Source organism: Lemur catta, chromosome 1 (genome assembly GCF_020740605.2).
Source record: "Lemur catta isolate mLemCat1 chromosome 1, mLemCat1.pri, whole genome shotgun sequence".
In the NCBI taxonomy this organism is placed as follows: Eukaryota; Metazoa; Chordata; class Mammalia; order Primates; family Lemuridae; genus Lemur; species Lemur catta.
This window is the reverse complement of record NC_059128.1, coordinates 84,842,270-84,863,380: the sequence shown is the minus strand read 5'-3', so window position 1 is coordinate 84,863,380 and position 21,111 is coordinate 84,842,270. Positions and strand designations below refer to the sequence as shown.

The 21,111-nt window shown below is 35.1% G+C and overlaps 1 protein-coding gene across 10 annotated transcripts in view; it reads left to right on the top strand.

Moving 5' to 3' along the window:
• FAM214A (family with sequence similarity 214 member A) overlaps positions 1-21,111 on the top strand; it is a 126,744-nt gene that overhangs the window by 96,116 nt on the left and 9,517 nt on the right. For 5 of the 10 annotated variants that reach the window (XM_045529548.1, XM_045529556.1, XM_045529539.1 and 2 more), the window contains 7 exons: positions 1,057-1,259; positions 1,547-1,672; positions 2,411-4,226; positions 8,415-8,531; positions 11,519-11,598; positions 12,487-12,595; positions 19,609-19,767. In XM_045529548.1, the coding sequence (XP_045385504.1) occupies positions 1,057-1,259; positions 1,547-1,672; positions 2,411-4,226; positions 8,415-8,531; positions 11,519-11,598; positions 12,487-12,595; positions 19,609-19,767 (2,610 nt within the window). Of the gene's footprint in view, positions 1-1,056; positions 1,260-1,546; positions 1,673-2,410; positions 4,227-8,414; positions 8,532-11,518; positions 11,599-12,486; positions 12,596-12,755; positions 13,013-19,608; positions 19,768-21,111 lie in introns of those variants that run through there. The other 5 variants (XM_045529576.1, XM_045529566.1, XM_045529591.1 and 2 more) reach the window with 2 other exon arrangements.

Below are 21,111 nucleotides of genomic sequence, written 5' to 3'. Positions count from 1 at the left end.
AACTAGTTTAAATTCTGTCATCTTTATTACATTATAATTATAATCTTCACATTTCACTATAAAATTGATCATAACCATAAAGGAAAAAAATCCTAATCCTGGACCATAGCTAATAACCTTGGCTCTTAAACAAGACTCTTGAAGGCACAGCAAGTAGCTTTGCTGATCGGCAGGGAGGTAGGCAGCCAATTTCATAGCAGCCTTCTCATATGCTACATTTAAGACTATCTTTGTTGTGATGTAGCTTTTTTTATTTTTAAAAGTCTCAGCCCTAGCTTATCTATTTTGTGTTCATTCATTTAGTAAATTGATGTTATGATTATTTTCCCTACATTATCCAATTTCTCTCTTGGATTCCTTTTTTTTTTTTAATGGGAGGATAGTTTTTGTTAGCATATTAATGTTATGTAATACTTTTAAAAATATTTGGGTAGGTAGTATATAATTTGCATTAAGAATTTTTCTACCACTTATTAGTTTCTCAAATGTAGTCCAAAAAAAATTTTTTTTAAAAGAGATTGGGCCTTGCTCTGTTGCCCATTTAGCTTGTCAGCTCACTGCAACTTTGAACTCCTGGGCTTGAGCAATTCTCCCACCTCAGCTTCGCAAGTAGCTGAGACTATGAGCATGAGCCACCATGCCCAGCTTGAAATTTTAAACTTTAAAAAATCTTGTCTATTTTGAGTGCTTAATGAAAATAAGTTTTTAATATTTTGGTCTTCAGGTTTAAGAATTTATCTTTCTTGTGAAATGATGATGAAATTAGCAAACTAAGCAAGGCTGGGCCATCTCAGAGGCCTGTCAGATATTATATATGACAGTTCTTTTTCCACAAGATAGAACAAAGATATCCTCCCCAGGAAAATTTATACCATAAATGTTCAGTACTAATCCCTGCATTCTAGAGCTTACTAGTATGAAACCTAAATAGCCAAGCCTGAACAAAGCTCTGTAATAGATGACTCATTTCTAATACAGATGTCTAAAAATTTTCAAATTCAAATACAAAATTAGGTGGGTTATTGAGATGTTTTGCTTATATTCATTTTCTCTAAGTGTCGCCAAGCCAGACGAACCAGGTCTGAGGTCACTTTGTTGTGGAAGAATAACCTTCCAATCATGGTGGAAGTGATGTTACTACCAGACTGCTGCTACAGCGATGATGGGCCCACCACAGAAGGAATTGATCTAAATGATCCTGCAATTAAGCAAGATGCATTGTTATTAGAAAGATGGACCTTGGAGCCAGTTCCTCGACAGTAAGTTGTTGAACTTACTTTGAAGTTATTCCTGGTAAATCAAATTTTTCATTAATTCCTATAAATTATTTTAATGTATCGTGTCTTTGAATTCCTCTATGTAGTAAAATTGAGATATTTAGTACTTATATTTAATAATTATGACTTCAGGTGACATTGGTAAATGCACTCCTGTGTTCTTCAAAGCACATATCCTGAGTGATAAGTTTGTTTCAGCTTCTACCTTTCTAAAATTCAGTCATTTTGTACTTGCTGACATTTGGACTATGCTTTGTTACTTTCCTTAGGAGTGGTGATAGATTTATTGAGGAGAAGACTCTTCTGTTGGCTGTCCGCTCATTTGTGTTTTTTTCTCAGTTAAGTGCTTGGCTGAGTGTCTCTCATGGTGCTATTCCACGAAATATTCTCTACAGGTATGTCTAGGGCAAAAAAAAGGACAGTGCATATTCAGCCACATTGGTTAGCTACTGAATGGTATTTTACCTTTTAAATAGATTATTTCCTTCGTCTCTAAATATAAATAGATACAATTTACTGAGGTTTTTCTCAGAACAGGCTAGAGAAATCTAAATTGAATCAGTATGAATTATCCTTGTTAAATTAAATTTGGTATAGAATAATATTCCGAGGACTTTTAAGCTTACTTTGGGGAACCAATGGACTTAATGCTTTGTAAAGTGGAAAAATTTTCAGGGCTGCTAAATTTCTATAGTGATAGTCTTAATTTTTGGCATCTTGAAAAATATAAACATACAGGCTGCTAAACAAATAGTTGCCCTCTTAGGCAGATGGCCATGAGATAGTGTCTCTTAATCACTTTGCACAATAAAAGTAACTGAGTCCATTTATTTACTAGTAAATACAAAGTCCTTTTTTTTATGTTTTGCCAATATTTTAAAATTATAACATTCTTGAGCTTTAAAGCTTAAGTGGTCAAAGTCCTATTAAAAAGATCATCTCTTCCAAGCATAATCTATTGTACCACTTATGTTGGTTTTATCAGAACGATATGTGTGGTAAAGTAGCTAAAAATAAATCTCAGTGGTAATGCAAAGCAGTATAAGACTGCTTTACATTTTTAAAATAACATACAAGAATAAGGATATCACTTTTATAATCCATTGATTCCGTATCTTTCTGTGTGATTCTAGAATCAGTGCTGCTGATGTAGACCTACAGTGGAATTTTTCACAGACTCCAATTGAGCACGTGTTTCCTGTTCCCAATGTTTCTCACAATGTGGCCTTGAAAGTCAGCGTTCAGTCCTTGCCCAGACAATCTAATTATCCAGTTTTGACCTGTAGTATTCACACTAATATTGGCCTTTATGAGAAAAGAATTCAAGAACATGAACATCAAACCCATCAGGACCGCAATTCTAATGAAGCAGAACAATGTAGTACAAATAGTTCACAGCGTTTGTGTAGCAAACAAACTTGGACCATGGCACCCGAGAGTGCATTACATACAAAAAATGGCACAGCTACAGAATATACTACAGCCATCAAAAATGTCAAACTATATCCAGGCACTGGGAGTAAATCTGACTATGGGACATCTCAAGCCAATATTCTGAACTTTAGTAGTATAGGACATATAAAGTCACATGAAACGTCAATGAGAACTTTAAAATCATTTTCAATGATTGATCCCAGTGTCTCTAGCCGCCAGAGTTCCTGGCAGTCAGTTGGTGAGACTAACCCTTTAATAGGTTCTTTAATTCAGGAGCGACAAGAAGTTATTGCAAGAATCGCCCAGCATTTGATTCATTGTGATCCAAGCACTTCACATGTTTCTGGACATCCATATAATACTCAAGAGTCTAGTTCACTTCATTCAAAACTTTTCCGAGTTTCACAAGAAAATGAAAATGTGAGAAAATGTAAAGAAACATTCTCCATTTCTTTCGGTAGTCCAGAGATTACTTCCCCAGAAGACTCCAATGAAGGGAAAATTCGACTAAAACCAGAAACTTCTCGAAGTGAAACTTGTGTTTCTAATGGTGTTTATTCTCGTCAGTCTGTTGGAGAAACTAATCCTTTGATAGGGTCTTTACTCCAGGAGCGGCAAGATGTTATTGCAAGGATTGCTCAACACTTGGAGCACATTGATCCAACATCACATGTCTCCCGGCAGTCATTCAACATGCGTGACTCCACTTCGGTCACTTCTAAAGTGTTTAGGAGTTCATATGAAGACAAAAATTTGTTGAAGAAAAATAAGGATGATTCTTCTGTTTCCATTTCTCATACAAAATTTTCCTTGTTGGGAGACAGCAGTGATGGGGAAAACATAATACCTAATAAATCTTTTAGTTCTTTAAAATGCAATGGTAAAGAAAAATGTTCTTTGAGACCTCAAATAAGAAATCAGTGTCAGAACAATCCTAGTGAAATCATGCAAAGTACATATCAAGAGACACAGAACAAAGCTACTAGTTTATTGACTTCTTCAAATATGTCTCATTGCAAAGAAAATAACATAGATTTGACAAGCAGATTTAAGGAACAAGAAATTAGCAATGGAATTGATAAACAGTATTCAAAATGCAATAGTATTGACAAACAGATTTGCACAAATAAGTATAAGGAAAAAATAATGAAGAATGAGAATTGTAATCCAGAATCCTTTGACAATCTCCAATTTGATAATTCAAAAAAAATTGACTCAAAAATGAAAGTTGCGGTGTTGGAAATGTCTGAATATTTGAACAAATGTGAAAATAACTGCTCAAATAAAGACTCAAAAAAGCCAAAGGCATGTGAGCAAAATACTCAACTTAATAGCATAGAAAACTATCTCAATAAAGATAATGAAGGTTTCAAATGCAAAAAGTCAGTCCAATTAAAAAGTGAACAGGATAAGAAAGAAGATCCAACTGAAGAAAAATCTCAAAAATGTTCCCAGAGAAGAAGTATAAAAGATTGTTTGTCTATGTGTGAACGACTAAAAAATACAGAGGCATTGGTAGGTAACATCTAATATTTCAAATATACTTCTTAACTCTTTGTTATGATTTAAATTTTGTTTATAGGAAATCTCATTATAAAGGTCCCAGGTGTCCATTATCTATAGAACCCACAGTCTGATATAGTAAACCTTCTACAGGACTAGTATTAACAGCTTTGCAAGTAACCCATTCTCTTAAGAGCAAGTGCTAGGTAAGTAGAAGAAATAAATACCATGTGGTTTAAAAAATAGGGAGCCATACCTGGGTTTTTTTTTTTTTCAAAAATTTTTAAACTGCTAATAGAGCAGTAATTTTTTCATGATCTATTAGCTCTTTTCTTTAGGTCTTTTAGCTTTGTTCTCCTCTCTCCCCTCCACCCATCTCAAAGGTCTATTTTTCTTCTATTTAGTCTGTGGATTCAGGAGAATGAATGCTATGTAATGTGTATAAAAAATACTTTGATTTTATATGTTGTTGGTATATTGCTTTCAGTTATATCACATGATTATAGAACACTTGGTTCTTTTTGGTACTTCACCATGGGACAGATAGGACAGTTATGAAGACGCTCAAACTCAAAGAGAACTGACATACAAGTAAGCTGTACAAGTCTTTAGTGGCTCAACTGGCAACCCCTACTATTGTCTCTTGTAATCCAAGGTTTTTCCTACTACCTCATAATAATCAAAGACAGATTTGTAGATTATGCAAGTCCTTGGTTCATTTGGATTCTTTTAGTTGCCTTTTTTTGTGTTTATTTCTATACTTTATGAACAATTGCTGGAGAGTAAACAGTTGGAAATGAAACTCATATTAGCTTAATGTGTTGTTACCTAGCAGCTCTGACCTAGTACAAATGGTATGCCCCTTGTGTAGTGCCATCGGTCAGTTAATGAGTTTAGAAATATCTATAGGGAAATCACTAACCTCTTGGTCAAAAACACTTGAGTTCCAGTCTTGGCTTCAGTTTAGTACTGTAGTGATACTGAATAAGTCATATAACTTCTAAAAATCTCAGTCTCCTGAATTTTACAATAAGATTGATAAATCTTTTTTTTGCCTATCTTAAAGTTGTGACAATGAAATGATAGATTTTTAAATATTTTGTAAAGCTTTACTGCACTATATATAAATAAAAATATTTAAGTTAATTCCATTTCATTTGACTTCCCACCAACCCACTTTTTAACACATTAACTGCCATGTGATTTGTATTTAACTCATGCTAGTTTTGAGCCCAGGGCCTCATGAAGCATATGTAAATCACACGTCTCTTCACCTTGGGAGCCTCGAGAACTATTTTTCAAGTTGCATATAACTCACGCACAAAAAACAATAAAAGATAACTTTTTTATTAAATTAGAAAGGATAATTTTGTTTTCGAAGTTTTTATTCTGTTTTTGTAATAAAACACCATGACCCCAAGGAAAAAAATTTGTTTTCTAGTATGGCAAGAAATGTGTTAACTTGCAAAAATCATTGGGCTCAAATTTACTTTATTTCTCTAAGAATTATCACAAATTTATATCTTAATTATATAGAACTACTCCCCCACTGCTTTGATCCACATCTCCATGACCTTGGTTCATCTTCTTTTTTTTTTTTTTTTTTGAGACAGAGTCTCACTCTGTTGGCCGGGCTAGAGTGCCGTGGCATCAGCCTCACTCACAGCAACCTCAAACTCCTGGGCTCAAGCGATTCTCCTGTCTCAGCCTCCCGAGTAGCTGGGACTACAGGCATGTGCCACCATGCCCAGCTAATTTTTTTTTTCTATATATTTTTAGTTGTCCGGTTAATTTCTTTCTATTTTTTTGGTAGAGATGGGGTCTCGCTCTTGCTTAGGCTGGTCTCCTGATCTCTTGCTTGCTTAGACTCCTGATCTTGAGCGATCCTCCCGCCTTCGCCTCCCAGAGTGCTAGGATTATAGGCGTGAGCCACCGCGCCTGGTTCATCTTCTTTATTACTCAAATTGGTTTTGTCAGACATTAGAGTTTTAAATTGTGTGGTGTTTTCAGTTTATATTTTCCTACAAAGAATCTCTAACATAGGATTTAATCAAATGGTAGTTTCCAATTTCCTAAAACTATAAATGTCACAAAAACCTACCCTGACCATAAGAATATTAGCCTTTTATGATACTTTCTGGTACCTAATAGGGAGGCTTAAATCTGGCTATGGTATTTTTTCAGGCCATTAAGTTTCATTTCTTCATGCACTTTTTTTTTTTTTTTGAGACAGAGTCTCACTTTGTTGCCCGGGCTAGAGTGAGTGCCGTGGCGTCAGCCTAGCTCACAGCAACCTCAAACTCCTGGGCTACTGCCTCAGCCTCCCGAGTAGCTGGGACTACAGGCATGCGCCACCATGCCCGGCTAATTTTTTCTATATATATTTTTAGTTGTCCAGATAATTTTTATTTCTATTTTTAGTAGAGACAGGGTCTCGCTCAGGCTGGTCTTGAACTCCTGACCTCCAGCGATCCACCCGCCTTGGCCTCCCAGAGGGCTAAGATTACAGGCGTGAGCCACCGCGCCCGGCCCACTTTTTAAAAATATAACCATACACCATTTACTATATGCTCAGATACTCTTTTCAATATTTTACACAGTTTTACTTACTTAATCCTCCACTTTCCTATGAGGTTAGGTGCTTTTATTAACTCCAGTTTACAGATGAGGACCGTGGGCTAGAGAGGTAAAGTAACTTGCCCCAGGTAACAAAGGTATTAAATGATAGAGCCAGGACCCAATGTAGTCTTTTCTAATTTTTATTCATGTGTTTGTTATGAATTTCTGATCTTTGGGTATAAACTTGTCCAACCTTTAAAAAATTAGCCTATTTTCGGCCTAGCGTGGTGGCTCACACCTGTAATTCTAGCACTCTGGGATACCAAGGTGAGAGGATTGCTTGAGCTCAGGAGTTCGAGACCAGCCTGAGCAAGAGCGAGACCCCGTCTCTACCAAAAATAGAAAAATAGCCGAGCGTCATGGTGCACGCCTGTAGTCCCAGCTACTCAGGAGGCTGAGGCAGGAGGATCACTTCAGCCCAGGAGTTTGAGGTTGCTGTGAACTAGGCTGACACCACGGCACTCTATTCAGGGCAACGGAGTGAGATTCTGTCTCAAAAAAAAAAAAAAAAAAAGGCTATTTCTTATATCACATCAAAAACAGTACTGTGACTACATTATATATATTTTTAAATTCACAGTGTTTCTTATATATTTCTGTATCATTTTCACCATATTATGTCCTCTGAAAATGATTCTCTTGATATTGACGTAGTTTTATGTTTTAGAACATTATACTAATTTTTTCTACCTGTGAGCACAGTAGTCCCCCCTTATGCACAGTTTTGGTTTCCGTGGTTTTAGTTATCTATGGTCAACCATGATCAGAAAACAAGTGAGTACAGTATAATAAGATATTTAACTTTTATTACAGTATATTGTTATAATTGTATTTTATTATTAATTATTGTTAATCTCTTACTGTGCCTAATTTACAAATTAAGCTTTATCATAAGTATATATGTGTAGAAAAAACTTGGTATATATAGTGTTTCACACTATCCATGGTTTCAGGCACCCACTGGGATTCATGGAACATATCCCCCATGAATAAGAAGGGACTACCACAGTAGTTTTTTTACAAATTTGAAATAATCAAGTATTAGCTTACTGAATGTTAGATTCTGAGCAGACATGCCCATATGTTGATAAGGCAATTATTATATTTGGACATAATTTCTTTAGAACATTTGAGTTTATTCAGCATATTATAAACAAAAACTTAAACATTGTTTTCCAATTAGAATGTGCATGTGTGTGTGTAGACATAAGACATGTAAGTTGAGCATCCCAAATCTGAAATTTGAAATGCTCCAAAATCTGAAATTTTTTGAGTGCTGACCTGATGCTCAAAGGAAATGCTCATTGGATGATTTTAGATTTTGAATTTTTGGATTTGGGATGCTCAACCTGTAAGTATATATAATACAAATATTCCAAAATCCAGAAAATTCAAAATCCAAAACACTTCTGGTCCCAGGGATTTCAGATAAGGGGTACTCAACCTGTATGTCATCAGCTTCACTACCAAGGATGTAAAACCTCAGAATGTATTAGGAATTAGCCATAAAAAACTAAAAAGCCATACAAGTCCTTTAAGTGGTATTTAAATATTACCATCAAAATATAATTCTTTACCTAGCAGAGGACTACAGTGAAACATTCAAATGTCTGGCGAAAACATAATTTTCACTCCTTGGATGGAACCTCAACCAGAGCCTTTCATCCTCGTACTGGATTGCCACTTCTTTCAAGTCCTGTAAGTGTTTTTTCTCTTATTTCATGCTTAGAACTTGCAAGCATTTGAAATGTTTATGAATAATTTTATTCAAATTTTAATTGAAAAAAATTGGATACCTTTAAAATAAATTTCCAGTTGGAAAACACCTTATTTTTTGATAATGTATTTAACAGCTTGGTGATAATATGGAAAGAGACTACAAAATGAATAAAAATGAAAATTATTGTATTACGATTACACAATCTCTCTGAAATTCTTTTGCCTAAAATTTTAATTGTGACTAAATGGGAAAAAAAACTTGATGTCAAATGGATTGATATCTTACTGACATCACCAACTGGGTCATCTGGGAATTACGTTCATGACTGTTTTGGATTTGGAACCCCTTCACTTAATCATCTTATTTTAAGACATTTGTAATCTCCCCACTCATATATAAATCAATTTATAGATCTGAGTGCAATGGTTAAATGCATCCCTTCAGAGTCACACTGATTTCAGCCTAGTTGTATGATCTTAGATAAGTATCATCTCTTAAAAATCTGTTTCCTCAACTGAAAATAGGGGTTATAATGTCTATCTTAGTGTTGTAAGAATGATTTGTATCATTCCTGGCACATGTTAAGCACTCAGTAGTTAGTTGGCATGGCTGCCATTTCAGTTAAACCTGAGGTAAATAGTAAATTTTGTAGCAGAACTAAAAGCCTGTATAATTTGCTCCTCTGTAAGATAGTTTTTGTTGATAGTGTGTTTTTTAGCAACTTGAACACGATATCTGACATGTGTTCAAAAAACAAGTATTAAATAAGGAATCTTGAATTTAAATGTATAACTTGGACTTGAGGTGTTTATTTTAGAGAAGTTACAGTCTAAACAATTTTTTAAAACTCCAAATGTTTGACCTACCTATGAGTTCTTTTCAAAATGCCGAAATGATCTGGGAAAAAAAATATCAACATCACGCTGGTGTAAAAAGCACTACAGACTTCTGGTCAATATGGTGGACTGAGTTAATACAGAAAGACACTTCTCCCTTTACAAACATAGAAATTGTGGATGAAATAAAACAGTGTCTAAATACATAATATAGTATAAGGGCAAGAAAAGTAAATCTCCAAGTAGTAACTTGGTACAAATTATGGCCCTCTAGGATATCTGAACCTAGTACAGTGCTAGAGTTTAATGTCCCTGCTGGGGACGGAAGTAAAGGCTGCATGCCTACAGCAATCTCAGCCAGGATCGAAAACCAAATTCTTTATAAAGCCAGAGGTGGGAAGGACTGGCCTTCCATAAATGAGAGAGAAAAAAAAAAAATCACCAATTTACTCAAGGGTACATCAGGCGGTTGTGGAAAAGAAGCCCCCAAAAGAAATTGGACCTAAACCTAAGCTACCCATAGTAGGAGTTCTAAATTTATGCTACCTCTGAGGTTCAGAAATGTCTAGCTAAGAAACAGCCTTAACAACTAAATTGGAACTGGTGAAATCCATTCAGGACTAGCAGAGGAAACATGAAACTATCCCACATCTATAACCCAGGGCACCAAGGATTTATTTTTATAGAAAATAACTCTTCTTGAAGATGACTGAGAGGAAAAAAATTACCAAGCACCTTAAAAGAATCAGGAGGAGCAAGAAATGGGAGAATGCACATGTAGGAATCCTGTTATCAGAGAAACCCGAATGAGAGTTAAAAATAATTGTTTAAGAGATAAATAGAGATAAATAAAGACAAAATAGGGAATTGAGATGAAAGAACATGTGGATTTGAAAAGGAACTAAATAGAAATTCTAGACATGAAAAATATCATATTTGAAATACACATGTATACACGTACAGGTGAATTTACAGGTGAATTAAACAATACACTAGAATTAGCTGAATAGAGATTTAGTGAATGGGTAGACGAATATTTAGAAAGCACTTGTAAAGAAGCACAGAAAGGAAAAGAGATGGTAAAATAAGAAAGAGCCATAGAAGATGGAATGAGATGTTCAATATAAGTCTAGTGGAAATTTTAAAAGTAGAATTAGATAGAATAAGGAAAATGCAATATTTAGAAGAAATGAAGGTAGAGAACTTTCCCAAATTCACATGAGAGTTTAGATTGAAAATTTTAATTTCACAGTAAGTTCTGTCCACAGTAAACAGCATGGTACACTTGTACAACTCTCAAAAATATTGAAGTTATTTAGACTTCAGTATCATCTGCTTCTGTCACCAGTTAGTCCAGTGACTCAGATAACTTTACACATATTTAATATTAATTCTAGAAACAAATCTGCCTAACTTGCATGTTGTATAATATTTTAGCTTTAATTTACATTTGAGTCTTTCATTTTTAGGGTATTGTGAGCTTGTGGTGGTTTGCCTTTAATGTAATCTGGTATACGATGTTGGCTGAAAATCCAGGATAGTATTTTTCAAACCTATTCTCTTTAAAGCCTTAGGGTTCTTGGGAATGTTGCAGTATGCGGAATGGGCAAAGGAGGCACAGAGCTGACAGAACTTCAGGCTTTTATCTCTATTAATTCGTTTTTTCCTTTTTATTTTAAAGCTAGAAATGCTTTGTTTCTCCAAAAAACAATACAGTAGTATATAAAGTAAAAATTCTATTTGTATTTCATATATATATATGTACATACACATATATATACATATATATATATGTATATATATACACATATATATATAAAATTTACTACCCAGTCTCGGGTACCTTTTATTGGGATTCCATGTGGGATTTGGTTTTGGAAACACTGGTTCTGCTTCTTAAAAAATCAAAACCTACTAAAAGTGTTTTTATTAATCATCTGTTTTTTCCACACCTGTTAATAAAATGAGAACATAAGAACAATATTTAATAAACAGCATGATTTTAAGTAAGCTATTATAGAAGTTTTATTATTTTACAGATATGCTTAACTTTTATTTGAAAAGTGTTTTATCAATTTAAGCAAAAAATTAGTCTTGTTAAATATCACAAATGATCATTTCGACCTTAGGTTCCTCACAGAAAAACACAATCAGGTTGCTTTGATCTGGATTCTTCATTACTGCATCTGAAAAGCTTATCATCTAGAAGGTATTTATCTGAAAATTCATTTGTGTGTATGAAACAGAATTTCACAAAATTCTGGTCTTTCACAATAAATAATGTTGCCTCTAAATATCAAAATTATAGCAGGAATCTTATTTTCAGTATGATCCCATGCAAACACTCTTAAGGGTGAGTGAAGAAGAAATTAAGGCAATGAGTAGCAACTGTCATCATAATAAAAAGCCACATTGGTTTTAACATTTAAGTGGATTTGAGTATTTCTGGTCATTAACCTCTACCTTTTACTCCTTTGTGGCCCTGCCCCCAAAAAAAGCCAGGTAATTTTTTTTTCATGTTGGCAAATAATACTCTATATTCTTTAGTCACACTATTTTGCCTTTGTAGTCTTTTTTTCTTTTCTTTTCTTTTCCTTTTTCTGACAGCATCTTGCTCTGTCACCCAGGCTGGAGTGCAGTGACAATGGCATCATCATAGCTTACTGCAACTTCAAATTCCTGGCCACAAGCAGTTCTCCTGCCTCAGCCTCCCAGAGTGCTAGGATTACAGGCATGTGCCACCAAGGCCGGCCCTGTATTCTCATTTTTAACTAAAAATGAAGATTGACACAGAAGTCTGAATTATTATGTAATTCCACTAGATGCCACTATGTGATATATTATAAATTCCACTTTGAAACCTTCTAGGATGATATATGCATATATGCACATATACTTTATTAAATATTGTAACAAAGATTACAAAATCTGACCAGGAATTTTAAACTAGAAGGTTTATCTTAAAATTTGGTGACATTAATTGTATTATGTAGTTTGAGTAAAATTGTTCCAATTCTCCTAATTTAATTTTCTACAAAAATAAATAAGAAACTATTGTGGTTAATGTGTTCTTTTGCTGATCTGTTTTTTTTAATAGTCCTCGACCATGTTTAAAAATTGAAGATGATCCAGATATTCATGAAAAACCATTTTTGAGTTCTAGTGCTCCACCCATAACAAGTCTTAGTCTCCTAGGAAATTTTGAGGTAATGTATTTTGAAACTATTTTGAGAACTGAAGCTTCTTAACGTAGGTCCAGGGTGTCATTTATGTCTTTAACTTCAGTTGTGAAAGGGAAATGAATTGATTGTCTTTTTTCAAAGCCTTGAAATTACCTTTTTATTTCATTTTATATTCATGAAAAAGGAATTTGGGAGAATTGTTGGCAGTGACATCCTGGAATTTGGTAGCTGGTAGAGGAGAATGGAGGACTTTGGTGAAATCAGGTTGGATCAGGGTATGTTACTTTAGCTGGGAGGATAGACTTGACCACATCTTCTTGCTTCTTGGTAAAATTGGGACTGGGACTCAAGAAAGGTGATAGTGGGCGGCGGTTGATTTACAAAATCAAATGGCTGTCTGCACTTTATTTGAAACATCTTTGTAAATCTAAATCTATTCTAATATAATAAGGTTATTATTCTTTTTTTTTTTTTTTTTTTTTTTTGAGACAGGGTCTCGCTCTCTTTCCCAGACTGAAGGGCAGTGCCATGATCATAGCCCACTGCAGCCTCAAACTTCTGGGTTCAAGTGATCCTCCCACCTCAGCCTCCCGACTAGTTGGGAATATAGGGACATGTTGCCACACCCAGCTCATTTTTCTTATTTTTTATAAAGATGAGGTCTCACTGTGTTGCTCAGGCTGGTGTCAAGTGATCCTCCTGCCTTATCCTCTCAAAGTGCTGGGATTACAGGCATGAGCCACCATGCCCAGCCAAAGTTATTTTTAAAAAAATAAAATGGTGGAAGATCTCTGATAGATGTACTGCTTAATTTAATATGAATGTTTTTACTTGGGATCAAGTGTGTTATGGGTTTAGTTGTCTTTAATTAGATATCTCTTACCCTTAAACATGAACCTATAAATGACATTTTAGAAGTGATTTTAATTAGTTTTTTAGAGGAAAATAAATAAATTTTTTTATTTTTAATTAAGATGAATAGCTTTACAGGAGTTGTGGTTTGGTATATTAGCAGTATGCTTTATTTATAACTTTTAATGTTGAGGCTATCTTTCAATGTTTTAGTGGAAATGAAAAGATATTTTGTGGTAAGTCTTTTCCATGTCACTTTCAAGGTGTGAGTTCAGAGATGAACTTTCTATTCCTCATCATCATCACATTAAAATTGCATAGACCATTGTGAGGGGCAGCTACTCTGTAACCTTTGTACTACAAGAAAATTTATATGGGAAAAAGAACAATCTGATAAGTGAACCTTAGGAAAGGGAAGATAGTTAAAGATCAGTATACTGTTTTTTTCAGAGGGTCTTTTTAGTGCAGATATGCATACATTTTTTAAGTCACTTTAAGAAAAAATACAGAGATGTTCTGAGACTGTCTAACCCATAAATCCTCCTCTTAATGAATTTGATGTTCTCTTCAGTAAATTACAGAAGATATTTACTTAGTGAATTTGATATTCTGTGGCAATAAAAAGAGAGGGGTGACTTGAATTACTAAACTGGCACATTGGTCTTGTTTCATGAAACAGAGCAAAGTCTTATCCATCCCTATAATGTTGTTGAAGGGAATCTTGATGTTTGGATGTTATTTGTGGTACTTTAGGTAGAGTCTGGAAACACATTGACCCAGGGTAACACCCAACTAGAAGGCTGTCCATCTGATTTCTGTGACTAAGTGGTTAGCTTTTTTTGCTACCACTTAGAGTTTTCTACTGCAAAACCTTGTCATCATCCATTCAACTCATCTGTCCTGTGCTTCTCTTCTTCTATCAATTCAGTCCAACATAATACCAACAACAATAGGAAAGGGGTTATTTTTCCCAAAGGAGAGGATTCCAGTGCTTTCTGTCACTATAAAATAGTATATATCATCTAGAATTTTATTTTATTTCATATTTATCTATCTGTCTATTTATTTATCTAGAGACATGGTCTTGCTCTATCCCCAGGCTGGAGTGCAGTGGCATGATCATAGCTCATTGTAACCTCAATCTCCCAGACTCAAATGATCCTCCTGCCTTAGCCTTCCAAGTAGTTAGAACTATAGGCACATGCCACCATGCCCAGCTAGTTTTTTTTTAAATTTTTTTATAGAGATGGGATTTCACTATACTGCCCAGGGTGGTTTGGGGCCTTCTTTCACTCGCCATCATTTTGAGATTATCATCCTATGTATCAAGAGTTCATTCCTTTTTATTGGATATCCCACAGTTTATTCATTCACCTGATTTCAGACATTTAGATGGTCTCCAGTTCAGGGCTGTGACAAACCTGCTATGAACATTTGTGTATGAGTTTTTCTGTGGACATAAGTTTTCATTTTGCTTGGATAACTGCTTAGGAATGGAATGTCTGCGTGGTGTAGTAGGTGTATGTTTAACTTTTTAAAGCAGCTACCAAACTATTTTCCAAAGTAGTTATACCATTTTTAATTCCTACCAGCAGTGTATGAGTTCTAGTTTCTCCACATCCTTGCCAATGTTTGCAATGATCAGTCTTTTTCATTTTAATTATGGTTTTAGTTTGTGTTTTTCTAGTGGCTAGTCATTTGAGCCATTTTTTCTGTGCTTACTTGCCATATCAGCACATAGGTTTTCCAAATATTTTCTCCAAGTCTGAGATTGGCTTTACATTTTTGTACACTGTGTTCCACAAAGCAAAGGATTTTAATTTTGTTGGTATCTAATTTATTAATAGTTTCTTTAATGGATCTTTTGATGTTACAGTTAAAAAATCTTTGCCTAGCCCAAGGCTTCTTTCCATTGGCACTATTGATATTTGAGCTAAACAATTATTTCTTATGGGGGGTTGTCTGTGTGTTGTAGGATATTTGGCAGAATCTTTGGTCTCTACCTACTTGATTACAATAACAACCCCCCTTGTTGTAGCAACCTCTGGTTGAGAACCACTGGCCCAACTCGAGGTCACAAAAATTTTCTTCTACATTTTTGTCTAAAAGTTTGTTTTAGCTCTTACGTTTATTTCCATGATCTATTTTGAATTAATATTTGCATATGACAGGTGTGCAGTCAAAGTTCATTTTTATGCATGTAGATGTTCAGTCTTCTGGTCTTAAAATCATGTAGGTATGAGTCCTAATATTGTTCTTTCTCAAAATTGCTTTCACTGGTCTGGTTCCTTTGTCTTTTCATATATATTTTAGAATTAGCTTGTCTATTTCTATAAAACAGCCTCCTGAGATTTCGTTTGGATTGCATTGATACAGATCAATTTGGGGAAAATTGACAGCTTAAGAATATAAAGTCTTCGTGGGAGAAAATATTGCAAACTACCCATCTAACAAGGGATTAATAACTAGAATTATTACAACTAGAATATATAAGGAGCTCCAACATCTCAATAGGAAAAGATAAAATAATCCAATTAAAAATGGGCAAAGGATCTGAATAGACATTTCTCAAAGGAAGACACACAAATGGCCAATAGGTATATAAAGAAAATGCTCAATACCATTAGTCACCAGAGAAATGCAAATCAAAACTGCAATGAGATATCATCTCACCCCAGTTAAAATGCCTTTTATCAAAAAGACAGGCAGTGACAAATGCTGGCGAGGATGTGGAGAAGGGGTAACCCTCACACACTGTTGGTGGGAATGTAAATTAGTGCAACCACTATGGAAAACAGTATGGAGGTTCCTTAAAAAACTAAAAATAAAACTACCATATGATCTCGAATCCCACTGCTGGGTATATATCCACAGGATGGGACTTCAGTATATTGAAAAGATATCTGCACTCCCATGTTTATTGAAGCCCTATTCACAATAGCCAAGATATGGAATCAACTTAAGTGTTCACCAATGGGTGAATTGATAAGAAATTGTGGTACATATAAACAATGGAATATTACATAGCCACAAAAAAGAATGAAATCCTGCCATTTGGACAACATGGATGCAATTGGAGAACATTATGTTAAATGAAATATGCCAAGCACAGAAAGACAAATCTCTTCTGTTCTTACTCATATGTGGGAGCTAGATATTAAAAACCATTGATCTCATGGAGACAGACAGTAGAATGATGGTTACCAGAGGCTGGAAAGGGTAGCATAGAATGGGGGATAAAGTGGGGATGGTTAATGGGTGCAAAAATATAGTTAGATAGTTAGATAAAATGAACAATATTTGATAGCACAACAAAGTGACTATAATCAACAATAAGTTTAGGGTATACTTTTAAATAACTGAAAGAATGGACTTGGAATGTTCCTAACACAGAGAAATGTCACATGCCTGAGGTGATGGATACCCCAATTACCCTGATTTGATTAATTCACATTGTATGCCTGTATCAAAACATCAAATGTATCCTATAAAGATATATAACTACTATATACCCATAATAATTAAAAATTTAAAAATAATGTAAATCTTTGAATCCATGAAATCCATTTATTTAGATATTCTTTGATTTCTTTCATCAGTGTTATAGTTTTTAGCATACAGGTCTTGGGCATCTTTTTGCAGAAGTATATATACTAAATATTCCATGTTTTCTGGTGATATTATAAATCATACTTAAAAAATTAATTCCCAGTTCAGTGCTAGTATATTAAAATATGAGTGGATATCTGTACATACATGTGTGTGTGTGTATACTTTAAAAATGGCCTGTGACTATGCTCAACTTGTTTATTTAGTAGATTTTTTAAAAAGATTCTTGAGGATTTTCTACATAGACAGTCATGTCCTCTACAAATAGAGGCAATTTTATTTCTTACTTAGTAATCTGTATGCCTTTTAGTTCCTTTTCTTGTCATGTTGCCCTGAGTAGGGCCTAACATATATGCTAGTATATTAAATTCACAAAAATCTGAATTATCTCAGATAAAGTCAGCAACTAATATTGGCCATTTGACTTATCCATAAACATTTTTGTATGTGCTCTTCCTATGAAAATTTTATCTGTCTTTGGAATAGGTTTCTTATTTAGGAAATATTTGTTGAATATCTACTATGTATTGGGCTGTATGCTAGAAATACAAAGCTAAATGATTTTAGAGAAGTTTATAGTCTACTGGAGAAGGAGGACATGTAGATAATTTGTGAACTCAAGTAATGAGCACTGTAATAGAAATTTCTTAATATTTGTGTATCTACTATCTCTGCTGGAAGGATTGAGGAAAACTTTGAGAAACTGTCACTTGAGCTTGGTCACAAAAGATGGGTAGGAATTTGCCAAGTAAATTTATGTGGGAAGAGGCAAGAGATTCTAGACACAGGGTAGTAGTACATGTGCAAAAGTAGTAAAAGAGCATGGCAGTGTTGGAAAGCATCATCTGGAGCTGGAGCACGGGACTATGCACAAATGGGGCAAGATGAAGCAGGAGAGGTAGGGTGGGGCTTATATGCTACACTGTGAAGTTATGACTTTATCCTACAGACAGCAGGAAACACAAAGTTTTTAAATGGTAGGTGATATAAGAATTTTTTTAATAAAAGAAAAAGAACTCTGGCAGTAGTGGAGAAGATAAACTAGAGATGGAAAGACTAACTAGAAGAGTTTGTGAGGATCACCCAGGTCGCTAGCATAGTGGCAGTGGGGATAGAGATGAAGAAACCATGAGACTGAGAGGTAGAGTCAACAGGATATGGATTGGATTAATTGCAGGACAGGAGGGAGATAAAGAAGGTTTGTTGTGATGCCGGCCTGTTGCTTTCATCTTTATGACAAGGAGACTAGAATTCTGATATATCACTATTTCCAATTTAGACCACACAGACTATTGGAATCATGAAGGTTTGCAGCATTTCTCTTCAACAAATTACTTAATCAAAAGAATGCTACTCAGCCGGGCGTGATGGCTCACGCCTGTAATCGTAACACTCTGGGAGGCCGAGGCAGATGGATCCTTTGAGCTCAGGAGTTCGAGACCAGCCTGAACAAGAGCGAGACCCCATCTCTACTAAAAAAATAGAAAGAAATTATATGGACAACTAAAAATATATATAGAAAAAATTAGTGGGGCATGGTGGCACATGCCTGTAGTCCCAGCTACTCAGGAGGCTGAGGCAGGAGGATTGCTTGAGCCCAAGAGTTTGAGGTTGCTGTGAGCTAGGCTGACGCCATGGCACTCTAGCCTGGGCAACAGAGTGAGACTCTGTCTCAAAAAAAACAAAAAAAAAAAGAATGCTACTCACATTTCATGATGTATGCATGTATGTGTTGATATATGTATATCAGAGAAAGCTTGGAAAAGTTTGAAAAGTGCTGGGATTGGCCTGGCATGGTAGCTCACACCTGTATTCCTAGCACTATGGGAGGCCAAGGTGGGAGGATCACTTGAAGCCAGGAGTTCGAGACCAGCCTGAGCAAGAGCGAGGCCCCATCTCTACAAAAAGTAGAAAAATTAGCTGGGTGTGGTGGCACATGCCTGTAGTCCCAGCTGGAGTTTGAGGTTGTAGTAAACTATGATGATGCCACTGCACTCTAGCTAAGGTGACAGAGTGTGACTCTGTCTAAAAAAAAAGATGCTGGGTTTATTTTAAGTTAAACTAAACAGTAAAAGACATGTCACATACAACATTTTTTATAGAGGCAATTATTTCTTAAAGTTGTAAGTGCTTGGCTTCATCTTTTGATGGAACTTCTGTATATGACCTATTCGGTTTTCAGGTGCTTCTCTATGCCTAGCACCACGAATAGGCACTTTTTGAGGGATAAATAATACCCGTTCCAGTAGAGTATATTTTTTATTTAAAGATATAAAAATAACAAACAGGTCTTTCTGAAGTGGGGCCTTGCCAAAAGAAAAAAGAAAGAAAGAAAAATTAGGTCTAACTAATGGTGAAGTTCAGGAGAGTTCCATGTGGGATAGACTAGTAAGAGAAAGATTAATGGGAGAGGGGGTTGATTTCAAGTCAGATGAACAGCAGAAATTAGGATCTGGCGATGGTAACAACCACTTTTCTAGTGCCTGAAAGCATAGTGTTAATAATATATTTCTTTAAATAGAAATACAAGGATTAATTTTTCTAACTGATTTTTTAAAAATTATTTTGTCTTCCAGGAATCTGTCTTGAACTATCGTTTAGATCCCCTTGGCATTGTTGATGGTTTTACTGCCGAGGTAGGGGCAAGTGGTGTTTTTTGTCCCACACATTTGACTCTCCCAGTTGAAGTGTCATTCTACAGTGTTTCAGATGATAATGCTCCCTCTCCTTATATGGCAAGTATTTTTTAAATTGTCTTTTTCTGCCAAATCAAGCAAGTTAATGACAAATTAAGTGCTTTGGTATAATGCTTGAAAGTATAAATCATTTCCTGAGAGAAAACTGAAGGCTGCATACAAACTAATATACCAAAATATTGTCTCACAACTTCTTTCTGAGCTAGTTCAAGTGACAGATAACCTCTTTTGCATCTAAGGATGGTGCTGAAAATTTACTTGTTTCTATTCAGTTTGAAAAAATGATAAAAATTAATTAGTGACACTATAATTTCATCTTGCTGTGTTCACACAAATTCTCAAGTTCTTACTGTGCACTCCAGTCTACAAGGGTTGCCTTCCCAGATGATTCTTACCTCAGTAGAGTTTAGGTTAAGGATTTGGTGTCCTAAGGCTTTTGAGGCCCTTTCTCTCCCCTTTTTCCTGTTAGGTTTGTTTGGGCCCATTCTCTTCTAATCCTTTGGTTCTTTAGAATACTAGCTATTTCAGACTTGAGCTAATGTCTTAATGGAGAGTAAGATAGGTAAGTTGCATTAGAGCACAGTCTTGAGATTTAAGGTAGATTCTATCATTTCACCTTTCCCATTTTTTATTCCAATGAATTATAGAAAGTAAGCCTTTAACTGCAAAAATGATACTGAGACCTGGTGTATGATTAGTATCAGCCCTTTTCCAAAAGACAAAAAGAGAGAAGTGGCTAGCAGTGCACATCTGTAAAAAAGTTTACAGTGATGGTATCAAATATGGATTCAAATCTGGGTCTTCATGTTAGGTCTTACTTTTGAGAAATGCAAATTACTGTAGGCAGTGAACCGTGCAGCCCAGTCTTGCTATTTGAAATTACTACCTGGCCCAACTGCTTCCTCTCCTAACACCCTTCTCCTCAACCTTCTGGGTTTTCAAGGACATTAGTAACAATGTCTTTTGTTAATAAAAGCTGTGAAAAGGGGTATCTACATAATGAGAAATAATAGAGAAGGAAGGAAGCTATACTTTCTAAGGACCTAAATATGGCCTACTTATTATTGGCCCTGTTTGCTCAAGGAAGGTCGTTTAGCTTTACTCCATTCTAAGAGTAAAGCTTTTAGTCAAGAACCTGATCAGTGTTTTACACTTTGATAGAAAAAGCATAGTGGTGTCTGCTCATTTATTCAAGGTTTTCTTTTCCCAACAATATTTATACTTGCAGGTCATAATCATGAAAGATGTACAGCACTGGTTATTATCAAAAGCAGAGGCCCTTCCTTCACAAACCTGTCCAGTTATTTCATATGCTGCCTTTTTATTCATTTAACATAAAAAGATGTACCCACTTTTCCAGAATCATTTTGAAAAAATAACTGC